The following is a 13,971-nucleotide window of genomic DNA, read 5'->3' on the forward strand; positions in this document are numbered from 1 at the left end:
TGCCAGCCATGAACAGAACAAAATGTTACAGATAGGTAACTTTAACATTGGCCATTACAGAAAATTAGGATCATCAGATGAAAAATCTAATGTATCTATCAGTCAATGCTTATTATTGCTCTTCAGAAACATATTTGGGAAAATAAAGCAATTTCACTGATTTTTTTTTTGTTTAAAAGGGTGAATTAGAGAGAAAGGATCACGTTTCTCCAAATGCCTTGATGAAGCCAGACTACTCCTGGACACTTTCTGCCTAAAGTTAAATATTAGACACTCTCTCCCTGACATTCTTTTTTTTTTTTTTTTTTTTTATTTAGTCTAAAAGGCTTAATATTTAACTCAAAATACCTAACAACTGCAAATGCTAAGTGCTGAAAGTTGTTACATCCTCCAGCAGATACATAAAGCAGTGCTCAAACTCAGTGGGATATATTTAGAGATGTGTAGCCATCCCTGGACTGCGTGTTCCACTCCAATGAGGAGCCTGGTTGCTATGCTGTGAATTTCTGTGTGCTCTGAAGCAGAAGGCACAGCCAGTGGTTAGTGGGAATCACTGCTTCAAAAGGGGTGTCTGCCTTGTACCTGCAGAAGGAAATATCCTTTATTTCATGCACTTTTATTTTGCCCCAGACCAAGGTCTTAATTGGTTCAATCCTTTATCTAACATTACGTCTGGTTTTGGGATGGATTTCCAATTATAATGGGCCTCAAAAATCCATATTAAACTCCAAGTTATTTATTACTGGCTCTTGTTCAGAGTTTTACTGCAACTTATGGACACACACACATCCATGAGAACCACTGCCATTTTAGGACCTATTTCCAAGCCTTTTTGTTGGAAAGGTATCATTAGAAAAATCTCATGAGGATGTTCTGCTTTTAGACGAGTTATGTCTGAAGGACAAGAGTTGGTCCAGAAGTGGCAAATAGCCAGGAACGGCCCCATCCCCTGGACATCCCATCGGCCGCACGATGGAACCAGGGCTGGTGATCCTTTATCTTTCCTCTCCTTACCTCTCCTTTCCTTCATTCTTCTTCTTTCTTTCCTCCTTTCCGTCTTCCTTCTTTTCTCTTTTCCCTTTTCACTTATTTATATTTTTCTTTCCCCCCTTTTTCTCCCTCTTTCCCCCTTTTTCCCCCTTTCTTTCTACTCTGCGCTCAACTATTAGGTCAGGGACCACCATAACGGATTTCCACGCCAAGTGGTTTTTTTTGTGGACTCTCCGACTTTTGCGGTTCCTTTCGAGCACGAGCATTTACGAGTCGCGTCCGCTCCGCTCCCCGGGCGGCGGCTCTCGGCCATGGCGCCGCCTCGGCCCTCAGGGCACCGCGGGCTCCGTCCCGCCAAAACCCGTGAGGGGAGCGGGGCGGGGCCGCCCGGGGCAAAGTCCAGGGGCCGGCGGAGCGCCTGAGGGGCCATGGCGGGAGAGCTGGAGTCGCTGGAGTCGTGCCTGGAGCGGCACATCCCGCCCGCGGAACTCGCCGAGGTGAAGCGGCTCCTCTATGGGGGCGAGGCCAGGTGCGCCAGCAGGACGGGCTCGCCCCCCGCTCCCGGCGGGTCTCTGTCCCTCCTGTCCCCGGGCACCGCCGGGATGCCCATCCCGGGAGTGAGGGAAAGGAGTCAGTGCGAGACACAGGGCTGGGATGAGGGGAAAAAGGAAAATTAGGGCTTGTGGTGTTGCCGTGAGGTGACTGGGGTATTTTGGAGGTGACCCATGCGTGGGGAGCAGGGCAGTGTGAGAAGGTGACGGACAGGGCTGGAAGACCTGACGGGAGTAGTGATATCGGGGTGATGGAGCCTGAGAAGTAGGGATTAAACTTGAGGAAAATACAGTGGAGGGAAAGCGTTTATAATCCAGGTATGGCAGGTGGAAGTTTGTGTGTGTGCTCCTTGATTCCTGCAGCAAGGTGTTGGTGTGTGGAAATGACGGGGAGATTGGTGATGTGGAGGAGAATGGTGAGATCACCTGTCCTTGGCTCGTGGATCAGCGTTGGGCCACGGCAGCTTGGGTGTCTGCAGGGTTAGACAGAATTGTCATCCTCTTGGTCCATTGCATTCAGAGCAGAAGAGGACAACATCTCATCCTGAAATGTTTTTGTTTCCTGTTCAATCCAGAAAACTTGATTTGCCAACTGCTGCACTGTCAGCAGCTCAGGAAAAAGATTTTGAACTGCAGGGCTATGGATTTGAAGCTGCTCCGGAGCAATTGAGAAGGCCACGTGTTGTTCGAGTGGGGCTGATACAGAATAAAATTCCTCTTCCCACTGACACAGCAGTGGCAGTCCAGGTACACAGACTGGGACTGGGGCTGTTTGTAACTCCTGTCCTGCTGGACTGAGACACACCACAGTTCAGTTGTTGATTTTAGGAACTGTATCATGAAATGTCTAAGGATTGTCTGGCAGTGCAGAGCCCATCACTACTGCAGCAGAGCTTCCTGTAAGATATTTGAATGACACATTTGGTTTTATTGTTTCTCAGAACCATCTCTTGTATTTACCTAGCATGCCCAACCTGCTTGCAGTTTTTCCAAAGCTAAATACTTAGTATCTCATTTTGTACACGAAAATCCTTTGCCTCTAAGATGAAGCATAAAACCATTTACACAAAATCAAAAGGGATGGCAACCAGTGGAAACCACAGGTGCAGTTCTTGTTTTAATTGAGAAATGTTCCATTACAGGAAAATCCATTAGAGGAAACAGATTAATAAAGCTGTGTTCATTATTCTTTGTACAGCAGTGAGTGAAATCTTATTACAAGATAACATGGTTTAGTGGTGACTTGGCAGTGCTGGGTTAATGGTTGGACTTGGTTGATGACCTTAGAGGCCTATTGCAACATTAATGATTCTGAAACCATCATCTCTTAACATCCTGGACACAACAGCACTGAAGTGACAGATATGTATAGAAATACATATTTTTGTTTGTATCTATATGTATCTAGAAATACTCCTGAGAGTAGCTTTAAAAAAGGGAAAGAAAATGCTGCATTTTTAAAATCTCCTGGAGCAGTGGTTTTGTACAGTGACAGGACAGAACATTTCTGAAGGAGTTTGTTTTGGAAAGATTACCTATCACAGATGTAAGTAATTAATTCAGTAAACAGATCAAGTTTGTGGAGTCTTTGTAACCGCTGTTGAATAAAGTACCAGCTATATCAATGATTTTACTTTATGAATAACTAGTTAACTATTTCTGTAAATCAATATACAATTTTTGATTTCATAGGTCACTGCAGTCTTGTCTTTATTTTTTTTTTTTTTGACACCTGAAAGTAGCAATGTAAAGTACCTATGCTTATCTTTAAGTAGAGTACTCTAGAAAACTAATTAATAAATATTTTGATGATTTTTCTTTGTAATGATTACTTAGCTCTTAGGACAGAAGGCTTAACATCATCCTGTAGGTGGTTTACAATGACCAGCAAAATTACAATTTTTGTTGATTCTGTTTGGATTTTCAGCATTTTGCAAGTCAGACAGCAGTGAGTTTCCAGCTATATAGATGTTGCAGCCATGGAATTAGAATCCCATTGGAATGCTTTCTCTATTTTCAGCATCTAAATGCTTTTAAAAATCTATATCTGACTCTATTATCAGTGTTCAGGAATGATACCTCTAGTTACTCCCCCTGAAAGCAATGGCTCTAAGTATAGAACAAGATAAACTCCATGTGAGGAAAGGCTGTACAAGCAGGCAGTTAGCACAGAGGTGAGTTGGGACATGTGGCTTCTTTAATGTGTGACATTTCTCACCATCAGGTGGCTGCTCTGCACAGACGCATCGAGGAGATGGTGGGAGTGGCTGCAATGTGTGGGGTCAACATTGTGTGTTTCCAGGAGGCTTGGAGTGAGTATTTTCTGTGGTTCCCTGTGGGCTGTCAGATGTCAAGTGCCTTCTATTTTAACAGGTGTCCTGTACTAGGTCATGTAAGTAAACAGTAGAAATCTTCCAAGATACAACAACTGACTGTAGTGGTTTGCTTCCTAAATGAAAAACCAAAGACTCTGAGGTAGCAGAGCTGTATGGAAGAGACATGAGGGGTCTGTTTTATTGAAGACTGCCTTATTTGTAGCTCCTTCATGGCATCCTTTATGATCCTTTCCTCATTTTTTATGTCCTAAAACTTTGGGGTTTTTTTCTAAACAGGTATTAAGATTTAAAAATCTGTTTTTAATTAACAAGAGGTGTTTGAGGCTTAGTAGAAGCAAACACCTTCATTTTCATGGTCAAATGAAGGCCCATGAAATATTTGTGAAAACATGTTATTCACAGTGTACACTGGTGACTGGGGTATATTGTCTTTTTACCCCTGCTGAGACTTTCACTAAGTGCATCCATTCTCTTCTGATTTGCCCTGTGAGAGCTCAAAACTCCTTGCCCTGGCTAAAATATTTTTAAATGCTTTTGCCTTTAAACAAGGAAAACAATTGAATCATTCTTAATGGTTTAATTTTTAATCTGTATTCATGCAAATAGCATGTATTTCTTGAGTGACAAGAACATTTTTGTACATTTTGCCTTGCTTTGGTGTTTTTCAGCCATGCCCTTTGCTTTTTGTACAAGAGAGAAACTTCCTTGGACTGAATTTGCTGAGTCAGCAGAGGATGGGCCAACAACAAAATTCTGTCAAGAGGTAAAAAACCAACCAAGCAAAAAAAAAAAAAAAACAAACCAACCAACATAATTTGAAGGAAAATACAATATACCAGTGAACTGGCAGGCAGAATTTGCTGTATTTCTCACTCGTACCTGTGCTATTTAACATTTCTAGTTAATATGTAATGCTGTTTTACCTTTTCTTTTAATTAACTGTTCTCAGCTGGCTGTGGTGTGTGTCATTCGGGGGTACTGCAGGCTGGTGTATAACAGAGGAGTTGTGTTCATTTGTGCAGCTTGCAAAGAAGTACAATATGGTTGTGGTGTCTCCAATCCTGGAGAGAGATGAACTGCATGGTGGAGTTCTGTGGAATACTGCAGTGGTCATTTCTAATTCTGGAGCACTCCTTGGAAAAAGTAGGAAAAATCACATTCCAAGGGTTGGAGATTTCAATGAGGTAAGATGCAGTATTGTGGCAATCAAGTTAGTCTTACCTTGCAGCTCTTGTGTTGTGTCAGAGTCACAGTGGCAGGAAATGCAATGTATTTCTACAAAATGTGATTTACTTACTGTCAAATCAGTTTTTCTGAGATTAAATGGTAGTAAGTTAATTTATCAGGAAGGAATATTTTTTGTGAGACTGATGAGTCTTAAAGGAAAAATAACATTGAATCTTGTTAGGTACTCTTGCTTGGCCCAGTGAAACTTTAGAAGTATCAAATATCCTTTGAAAGACTTGTTTAAGTTACAGCTGTGTTATGTTTGCTGTGCGTGATTGGCTTGGGTAGTTTTGTCATGTGTGCACGTTGAACTTACTTTAATTTGCAGGGCAATTGTTCCATGGTTCAAGCATGAACATTACTTAGAGCCTTTCTCTGTTTCTCTGTGAGGTTGTCTTGGAAATGACAGCTCTTTTGCTTGTGTTTATTCGAGCAGAATCCCTTAATTCATTGTGCCTCTGACTGAATTGCTGGTTTATGGCATATTCTGTTTACTAATCACATTATTGCAGCTGAAGCCCCCAGCAGGTTTTGGGCCATCCTCCAGAATCAGAAACTGAACTGGCAGTAAAGTCAGTGACTGGTAGATGTGAAATGTGTTTATCCATCCATCGAATTATCACAAGCAGAAAGATCAGGATTAAAAATTAACTGAAGTCTAAAAATACATTGTCTTTCCTAGCTAAATCTCTCCTTGTCAGCTAAAGTGAGTAATTAACAGAGGCATTTTTTCTAAGCACCAAAGGCTGCTGTATACCTGCAGTTGCTTTTGTTCCCTGACTACCCCAGTCATCAGACTGAGGCTTCAGAACTAAAGTGCTTTTTATTAATGTAAAAAGTTCTTTTGTGTCTTAAAACTGTGTTAAAAGACCTCTTGAAGTTTTGACCTTGCTGCCAGACCTGATCAGGCTGGTTTGAGTTTCTCCAGAGGAGGCTGTTAATAGAGTTCTGCACAATGAATTTCTGGCAGAGTCTGTCAATCACCAGTCCTACTTTGTATTTTTAACAATTATTTTGATATTTTTAATAAAAAAAAAATTAGTCATAGTCCTTTAGCTAGCAAAAGTGCTAACTGACAAATCCATTAGTTACTTTCCACATTTTATTTGTTCCTTATGTAATCCAACAAAAAGTAAATTCCTGTTGCTTGTGCTAAAGTATATTTTTCAGTTTTCCTGACAGTGTTTAATGGAGAATCATCAGATTCCAAGAAACTCATTGTTTCCACCTATGAAACTATAATGAGAGACACCTAAAAAAAGAAAGTATTTTTACTTTATCATGTGAAGTATAAATAGAGTTCCATTAAGAGTCTTGCATAGTTGCTAAAATAAGTTAGTTCTTAAAATCCTAAATGCCAGAATTACTACAAAATGTTTATAGCTTCCAGATATGTTATAATAATCTGGCATTTCTTATTGTATCTATCTTGTTACAGAATCAAGTAGTGTTTACCCAAGACAGCACTGTCTTCAGCTGGCTTTGTTAGAAAAGCATGAAGTCCATTCTTCTAAGCTGAACCATTCTGATAAAGCAACTTCAGAAACCACCCAGCTACAGGAAAGGATTATATTCATCTGTGTTACTTTAATGTTGTTTTCTTTATCAACAAAGTTAAACCTCAAGGAAATACTGAATTTGAAATTATTTCTTGTGGGTTTTCTCTGTAGGGCAGATGGGAAAGGAGCCTTGTTAAAATCATGTCCATTGAATCAGTAGGAGCTAAATGGAAAGGGCAGAGAGATTGGTCTGTGGCCTATTCAGCCATGTGTGGGAGGCCATATAAACAAAAATCAATCCTTCTTGAGACATCAGTTTATTGCTGTGGAGAGGATTGTGACCTCTGGTGTGAAATAAAGAAATAGGAACTGATGAATTCCCTGAAGCAACAGCATTCTTGTTTTTCTTCTCCTATTGTAAGAAAAGAAACTGAGAATAGGAGAAAAAATGGAAATATATTCATTCAGCAGAATTGTTTTGTAAAAGGCTTGTGTGAGTACCCACCATGTGGTCTGCTGTCTACAGACACAAAAGGAGATAAATCAGTGCCCAAGGGGCTGCAATTTCATGAGACCTGATAATAAATAAGAAACAAGAGATGATTATTTTACTGGACATACTGAACCTGTAGCCCTTGGATTCAGAAGGTGACCCTCCTGTATCACACTTACAGGAGGCCCAGGTTTGTTCCCCTGCTTGCTTTAGGCCTCAGGTGTTTCTGCTTCCTTCAGGATCAATGGCAGTGGTGGTTACAAGGAACAGATAATTTCAATAAAGAGGGTCTGATTTACAGCACACCTTCCTTCCCTGATGAGAGACATGTCCTGTTGTGTCAGGATGGTGGATTGTGTCCCTTGCTCTTGTCTCAGACTGACACCTAAGGATACTGTCAGGAATCAACCTGGCCACTGCAACTTCTGTACTCCCTTGGGCTCCTCAGTATTGTACAAGGAATGTTGGGTGCCATGTTTTGTCTCCCTATCTGTGGGTCTTTATCACTGTCTTTGTCCCTGTCTGAACCTGGTGATGGAATTTTCAGAAAGCAGCACATTTTGGAAGTGCACTGCCTGCTGCATAAAAAGGGTTGCTTTGCTTGAAAGCAGATATAAGAGTGTAATTTCAGTGAATACATACTCCTGCTGCTGCCTTGGCATTTCTGTATTCATCTTTTCTACTGCCTAAGTGATTTTGTAAATCTCATCGTATTATCCTCAGCCTTCCATCTATAGACTAAAAAGCTTTTTTAGTTTTTTTTGTTTTTTTAAAAAAAGGTTTTTTTAGCTTTTAGTTGGAGGTACTTCTTTGCACTTTTTAAAGAAGTCTGCCTTTGTGTGTTTTGTTGGTTGATTGGGCTTCTTGTTTGTTGGTTTTTTCTTTTGTTTGTTTGTAGTCTACTTACTATATGGAAGGTAACACAGGACACCCAGTGTTTCAGACACAGTTTGGGACAATTGCTGTGAACATCTGCTATGGGCGCCACCACCCTCTGAACTGGCTCATGTATAGCATGAATGGAGCAGAGATCATCTTTAACCCTTCAGCCACTATTGGGACACTCAGGTAAAATACAAACTGATCTGTCCCTTTCTGGGTTAACTGAACCTCTGAGCCCCTCACCTTGCTAAGGTCTAGGAGGTGTAGTCTCCTTGTTTTGTCTTCACAACGGAGCCTGCATTCTTCTCCTCCAGGTATTTTGGATACCCAGTCTCCTCCTAGTAACTGATTCTCTTTCAGAAGTTTATTGTGCATCAGCAGGTCTCCTGTCTTTGTGACAGCATTAACCAGCATCCAGCTGATATTCTGAAAACTGAGAGTTTATTTAGATTTTTAATGTGATTATTTTTTCTATGTAAAGGTAGTGGTCATGTTCAGGCTTATTTTACCAGCCTCCATTGTCCACCTAGGAGCGTGGTATGAAATTGCAGTTTTCAGAACCAAGCCGAGATACCCTTTTCTCAGAAACATTTTTTTTTTAACTGTTGGCAATTTTATTATTATCAGGCCTCTTGAACCAGACTGGACCAACATAAACTGTCCCCTGAGATTAATCTTCAGCATATTAACATTAATTGCACCCTACTGACTTGATTTCCTAAAAGCTAACTTTGGCTTCTTTGACAGAAGATGTGCAGTGTGAGAGAGTGGAGTGCAGATTTAGCCCTCAAGTGTCCAGGTAATGAGTAGCTGCTGCTCTTTGTGTTGCAGCGAGGCGCTGTGGCCCATCGAAGCCAGGAACGCTGCCATAGCCAATCACTGCTTCACCTGTCCCATCAACAGAGTAGGAACGGTTCGTGTCTTGTCTCATCCCTTTCCATCACTCAGAGGCTGGAGCATGAGTTCCCTCAGGGCAGGGATAGCACTGGAGTGCTTGGGTTCCTCTGCTGTGTAACCACTGTGCTGGGCTTTATGGTGTGATTTGGAGATGGATAGTGATGAAGAGATTGAGAGCTGCCTCTGTTGCTGGCAGCCCACTTTGGTTGCAGCTGCTTCCTGTTCTTGAATCTTTGTAATAGGCACTCACCCTTTTGCTAACTCTCCCACTTTCTCTGGTGAAATCAATATTCTTTTAGACAAAATGACGGAAAATTTAATATATCCTAGAGTCAACAGAGCACAACTTGTGGCTGTTGTACAGATACTACCTCTTTCTGGACTGTAAAATTCTATAATGAAATTTAATAGTGCATGCAATAGGTGATTATTACCTTCAGATGAGTCCAATTATGCTACGTGTAGATTTTTAAAATTAAATTCCCTGCAAAATTCCAGACATGTCTTTGCTGCTGTGAGTGTGTTTGCCTTTCTTTGTGATCCAAAGGGATATGTTTGGTTAAATATCTCCTCTTTTGCCTCTTTAAACTTGTGAAATGGATACGAGGCATGTTCCCCAAAGTGTATGAACAACAGGCAGTGATACAAAAAGACCTTGTGTCCTATGCTATCCATCACAGAAACTAGGCCTCTCTGATGAGTCCCTTTAGACAGTGCTGATCATGTGCCAGAAAAAAATATTTGTAGCTTTATATAAACTTCCCAAATATGATAGACTGACAAGGATTTCTTGAATGAAATGGAATTATACTGCCATCTATGGATTCCTCTTGTTTCACAGGAATACTACAAAAACGCTTTTACTTCTGGAGATGGTGGGAAAGGTATGTTCAGAAATCACATTCAGTACCAATTCCCAGATTTGCTGGAGGTTAGAGAACAATCAATGAGGACTATGAGATTTTCTTTTATGTATTTACATGTTGAAATAAGTAGTTTGTGTTGTGAAAACCATGGCTGCTTGTGGCTCCATCCAGAGTGGACATGAGCCTTTTTCAGCCAGTTTTGGAGCTAAGTGTTTTTAACAGCTGCATGAAAAAGGTCAGTGGTATCCATTGCTTAGTAGTACAACAGATGGGATTGATTTTTGGCACAACTCAGAGTTGTGCAATATGAAATAACATCTTTCCTGTGCCTCAAATCCCAGTATTTTCAACTCTGACCTTTTATTGAAAATAGAATGGGTGCATCTCTGTCAGCTGTTTTGAAAATGCATGATTTGACTATTAGAATTAATTTAAATGTTAAGTGAAAAGCAATGAAAGCAAAGCCTTTAGTCCAGAGACTTCATAATGGGAAAGCATAATGGTACATTATTTGAAAGGCAATGCAGTGAGATTTTCTTGATAATTTGATAGTGTAGTGTGCATGAAAATGATAACTGGCCAAAACTGCAGTTATTTTAGGATCACACTCTGACTCTCCAAGATGATTATCTTGCCTAAAGGACAGCGAGTCCCCAAGAAATGGAGTCAGGTTTTCTGGACACTGCATGTGAAGTGACATACCTGTTTGCAGATGGCAGTAGATGCTTTTGACAATCTCTTTAAGCACACCACGAGCTGGGCCATTTCTACGGCTCGAGTTACGTAGCTGCGCCCGACGGCAGCAGGACCCCGGGGCTCTCCCGCACTCAGGACGGGCTGCTGGTGGCAGAGATGGACCTCAACCTCTGCAGGCAAGTCAGTGACAAATGGAATTTTAAGGTAAGCCTCACTGTAAAGAAAATACAATATTAAAACAAGCTTTGGTAATGATTCTATGATGTTACAATAGGTAAAAGGCAGCCTTTCTTTTTTAAGGAGACCAAAAGCATAAATAGATTTGGAAAAGGAGGAGCTAAATTCAGGGAAACTAGGCTAGTAGCTTTCAAATGAAAAACCTTGGCCTCGGGACCTCAATGTGGATTGCCAGCAGCTCTGAGGATTGCTGGGGAAGAGTTTGTGCTTTCCTTATGCAGTGAACATAGGCATTTGTTGCTGAGCTGAGCCAGGCATTGGATCTCTCTAACATGGTACTAATGTGTATTCTTAAAGGCCTTAATTGTCAGTTTTGATGACATTTAGTGAAAACCCAAACCCACAAGCTTCTGGGAACTTTCTGAAGGCAAAATTGTTGCAATATTGACTTCCTGAACTTGTGGATATGTTGAAACTATAGAGAAAGAGCTGTGTATTGTATATATTCATCTCTGAGGCATCTTAACACACTTTTGAATTTATCTAAATCAGATTAAGATAGCTGCAAGCCACTCCACATGGCTTTAACAAACCTTATTTATTACTATTTTTTTTTTGTATTCTGAGGTAAAGCTAATTTGGTTCATCTTTCCAGAGGGCATAATTGGATTTAATTTGTCCAGCAGCAATGCTGGTTGAAGAAGTGGCTGCCTCAGCATAGCAGCTTGCTAACCCTTCAGTTGTGTCAGTACAAGCTGTGTGGGGTGCTATATTATATATTGATTTAGTGGAGTGACCAGATTGATTTTTTAATTTTTTTTTTTTTAAACAAATTGCACTCTAGGTCCTTTTTTATTCTGATCAAGTTTACAACAGCACCACAAAGATCCTGTTGGAACAAAAAAAACCAAAGTGGCAACTTTGGAAATAGGCTTTGTTGATGAAGAAGACATCTTGCTTGATTCTGTGGAGACAGATCTTTTGTTCCAGTCCTCAGTTCTGCTAAAGACTAAACTTTTTCCTAGTCACTCTTTAGATCAGGATTTGAATCCTAACAAGATAGATGATCACTTTAAAATAGGTAATCATTTGCAAGGAGTGTCAGTTTTTGAAAATCATGCTACTGCAAGCAGACATTTATTTTATAGAGCTGGTTTATTTGCCTGTTGTGCATTACAGTATGGTGCAAAACTCAACATGTTTTGATGTCAGTTTGACATAAAAATGGAAAGTCTCTGTGGATTTGAAATGCTGAATAAGCTTTCTGATTTTAAAAAATAGCAATTTCTTATTTAGACCATAATTTCTTTGCTAATATTGCTAATCCATAGAGAGGGACTAAAACCAAGAAATAATTTCAGGTCATCTGGAACAGAATTGCATTTGCTATTTTACAGATGCCTGTGGTAGGCATGTGTTTGTTGCCATAATGGAATTAAGTTGTGCTGAGAGAATCTTGGTTTAAGTCAGGCATGCATTTAGTTCTGCTTTGCCACCAGAGTCTGAGGCCCTTAGTGCAGAGTAGAGGCTTGGTGTGCCAGGAAGCACATGGAGCATTGCCTCTACCAGCTTAGGAAGGGTATCTGAACAAAAGCAATTGTGTTGATTAGGAAAAACAAACAGTAAAAGCAAAACACTGCCCTTTGGCTGATTTGTGCAGAATTGTGTATTTTTTGTCATCTTCAAGTCCTGTGCTTTCAGCACCTTCATTTCATATTGAGTGTGGAGTGCTGTTGTTGGGTTTTGGTGCATAAGGCACAGCTGTGGTTTTGTTTATGTGACAGGGGAGAGTGGTTTCCTTTTCCTCTCAGTTGAGGCCAAGACAGAGGTAGTTCTTGCTGAGGGGAATGAGGGAGGGTGGTCACAGGTTATCCACTGCAGAAAACCTTTAACAGTAAGTAGGAACTTACTTAACCTGCTCTGCTATCTGCAGTTTGCACCCAGTGATGCCTGAAAGGCACATTCAGTAGAATGTCTTTGCTAAACTTGGAGCAGCAAAGGGGTTAAACAAATTGAATAAAGGTGCAATTTGCCCCTCCCAGAGCCAATGTTGTGGGCTGTGCACTTCAGAAGAGGTGACAGCATTACATCAGGTGCTGCTTTGCAACACTTCCAGCAATTCTGTTGCCCAAGTCATTGATATTTCATATTATTAAGGGGTGAAGTAAGAACTCCAGCACTCAGTGGCATCAATGCAGACTTACTGCTGGCAGCAGAGTTCTTTGCTTGTCAAGGATGTGACATGAAGCCCTAATTCACAGAGACACTCCTTTGCCTTCACTGACATAACTTTAAAACTTGTTGGTGCAGAAGAAAGCAAGTCCACCTTTCACCTTCAACTTTCAGCTCTCCAGAATAGCTCTAAGTAGGAAGTCAGCAGACATGACTGTCACTGAAGGACAGCTGCAAACCAGGAAGGTGTTCATTTAAAAGTTTGACCTTTCAGGGTGGAACTACACTTCTTTTTTGGATAGAAATACAGTCCTAGGCAACATAGTAAGAGTTCTTTTATAAAAAAAATAGTTTATGCTAAGGCACTGGAGATCTTGAATTTTGAGGGAATGACTGTTTTGATGTTTGGGACAATTAAACCATATATTGTCATAGAAAAAAACAACCAGTGGATATAAATATTTTCTACTGAAGTAATTTTGTGGCTTACTGAAAGAACTGAAGCTTTGATTTTTTTTTTTTTCCAGATGACTGGTAGATATGAAATGTATGCAGAAAAGCTTGCTGAAGCAATCCAGCCTTTCTTTATACCCAATATCATCAAAGAGTGAGAGAGAGCACCTCATTCCACTCAAATGTTACAAGACAAATTCAAAGTTGCTGCTGGATTATAGCTTTACTGTGAATCACAAGGTGCTCTTTTAATGCTCTTTAATGTCAGTTTAATTTCATGTAATCAATTTTGAATAATAAGAATCAAAACTGCATTATGTAAAATAATTGAAAATGGCTGAAGTGTTTGTTATTTACAATAATGAGTCCAAAGTTTTGTTTCTTGCTAGAAGTACATCCAGTGTTTTCCCAGAGTAAAAACACATACTGTTATATAGTTGATGAGATCAGAGGACATGAAATTTTGAAATTGAAATGTATTCTGAAATTTTGCTTCATGTGATTTGGGTGATGGCAATAGCTATTCAGGCAATGCAGACTGAATAGAATTTACAGCCCAGCAACTATGAATTTATAGCTGAAATAAATATTTGAACTCTTGTTTCTTTTTTACTGAATTATAATTTCAGATTTTCAAAAACATTTTTCCTAATGAAGTTGTTAATAAATACACTTGCTACATTATGTTACAGGGTTATTTGTGAGTTTAACCTTTATTGAGAATGGCTTAAT

General features: G+C 40.2%; 1 protein-coding gene across 1 annotated transcript; it reads left to right on the forward strand.

Moving 5' to 3' along the window:
- The first annotated feature begins 1,351 nt into the window (after positions 1-1,351).
- Positions 1,352-13,923, forward strand: UPB1 (beta-ureidopropionase 1). The gene is made up of 10 exons (XM_056504099.1): positions 1,352-1,519; positions 2,117-2,288; positions 3,766-3,853; positions 4,546-4,640; positions 4,900-5,061; positions 7,995-8,164; positions 8,810-8,891; positions 9,717-9,759; positions 10,487-10,641; positions 13,314-13,923. The coding sequence occupies exons 1-10, from the start codon at positions 1,419-1,421 to the stop codon at positions 13,395-13,397; spliced, it is 1,152 nt and encodes a 383-aa protein (XP_056360074.1). The 5' UTR covers positions 1,352-1,418; the 3' UTR covers positions 13,398-13,923.
- Positions 13,924-13,971: the final 48 nt, after the last annotated feature.

The sequence above is a fragment of the Oenanthe melanoleuca genome, chromosome 15, assembly GCF_029582105.1.
Source record: "Oenanthe melanoleuca isolate GR-GAL-2019-014 chromosome 15, OMel1.0, whole genome shotgun sequence".
In the NCBI taxonomy this organism is placed as follows: Eukaryota; Metazoa; Chordata; class Aves; order Passeriformes; family Muscicapidae; genus Oenanthe; species Oenanthe melanoleuca.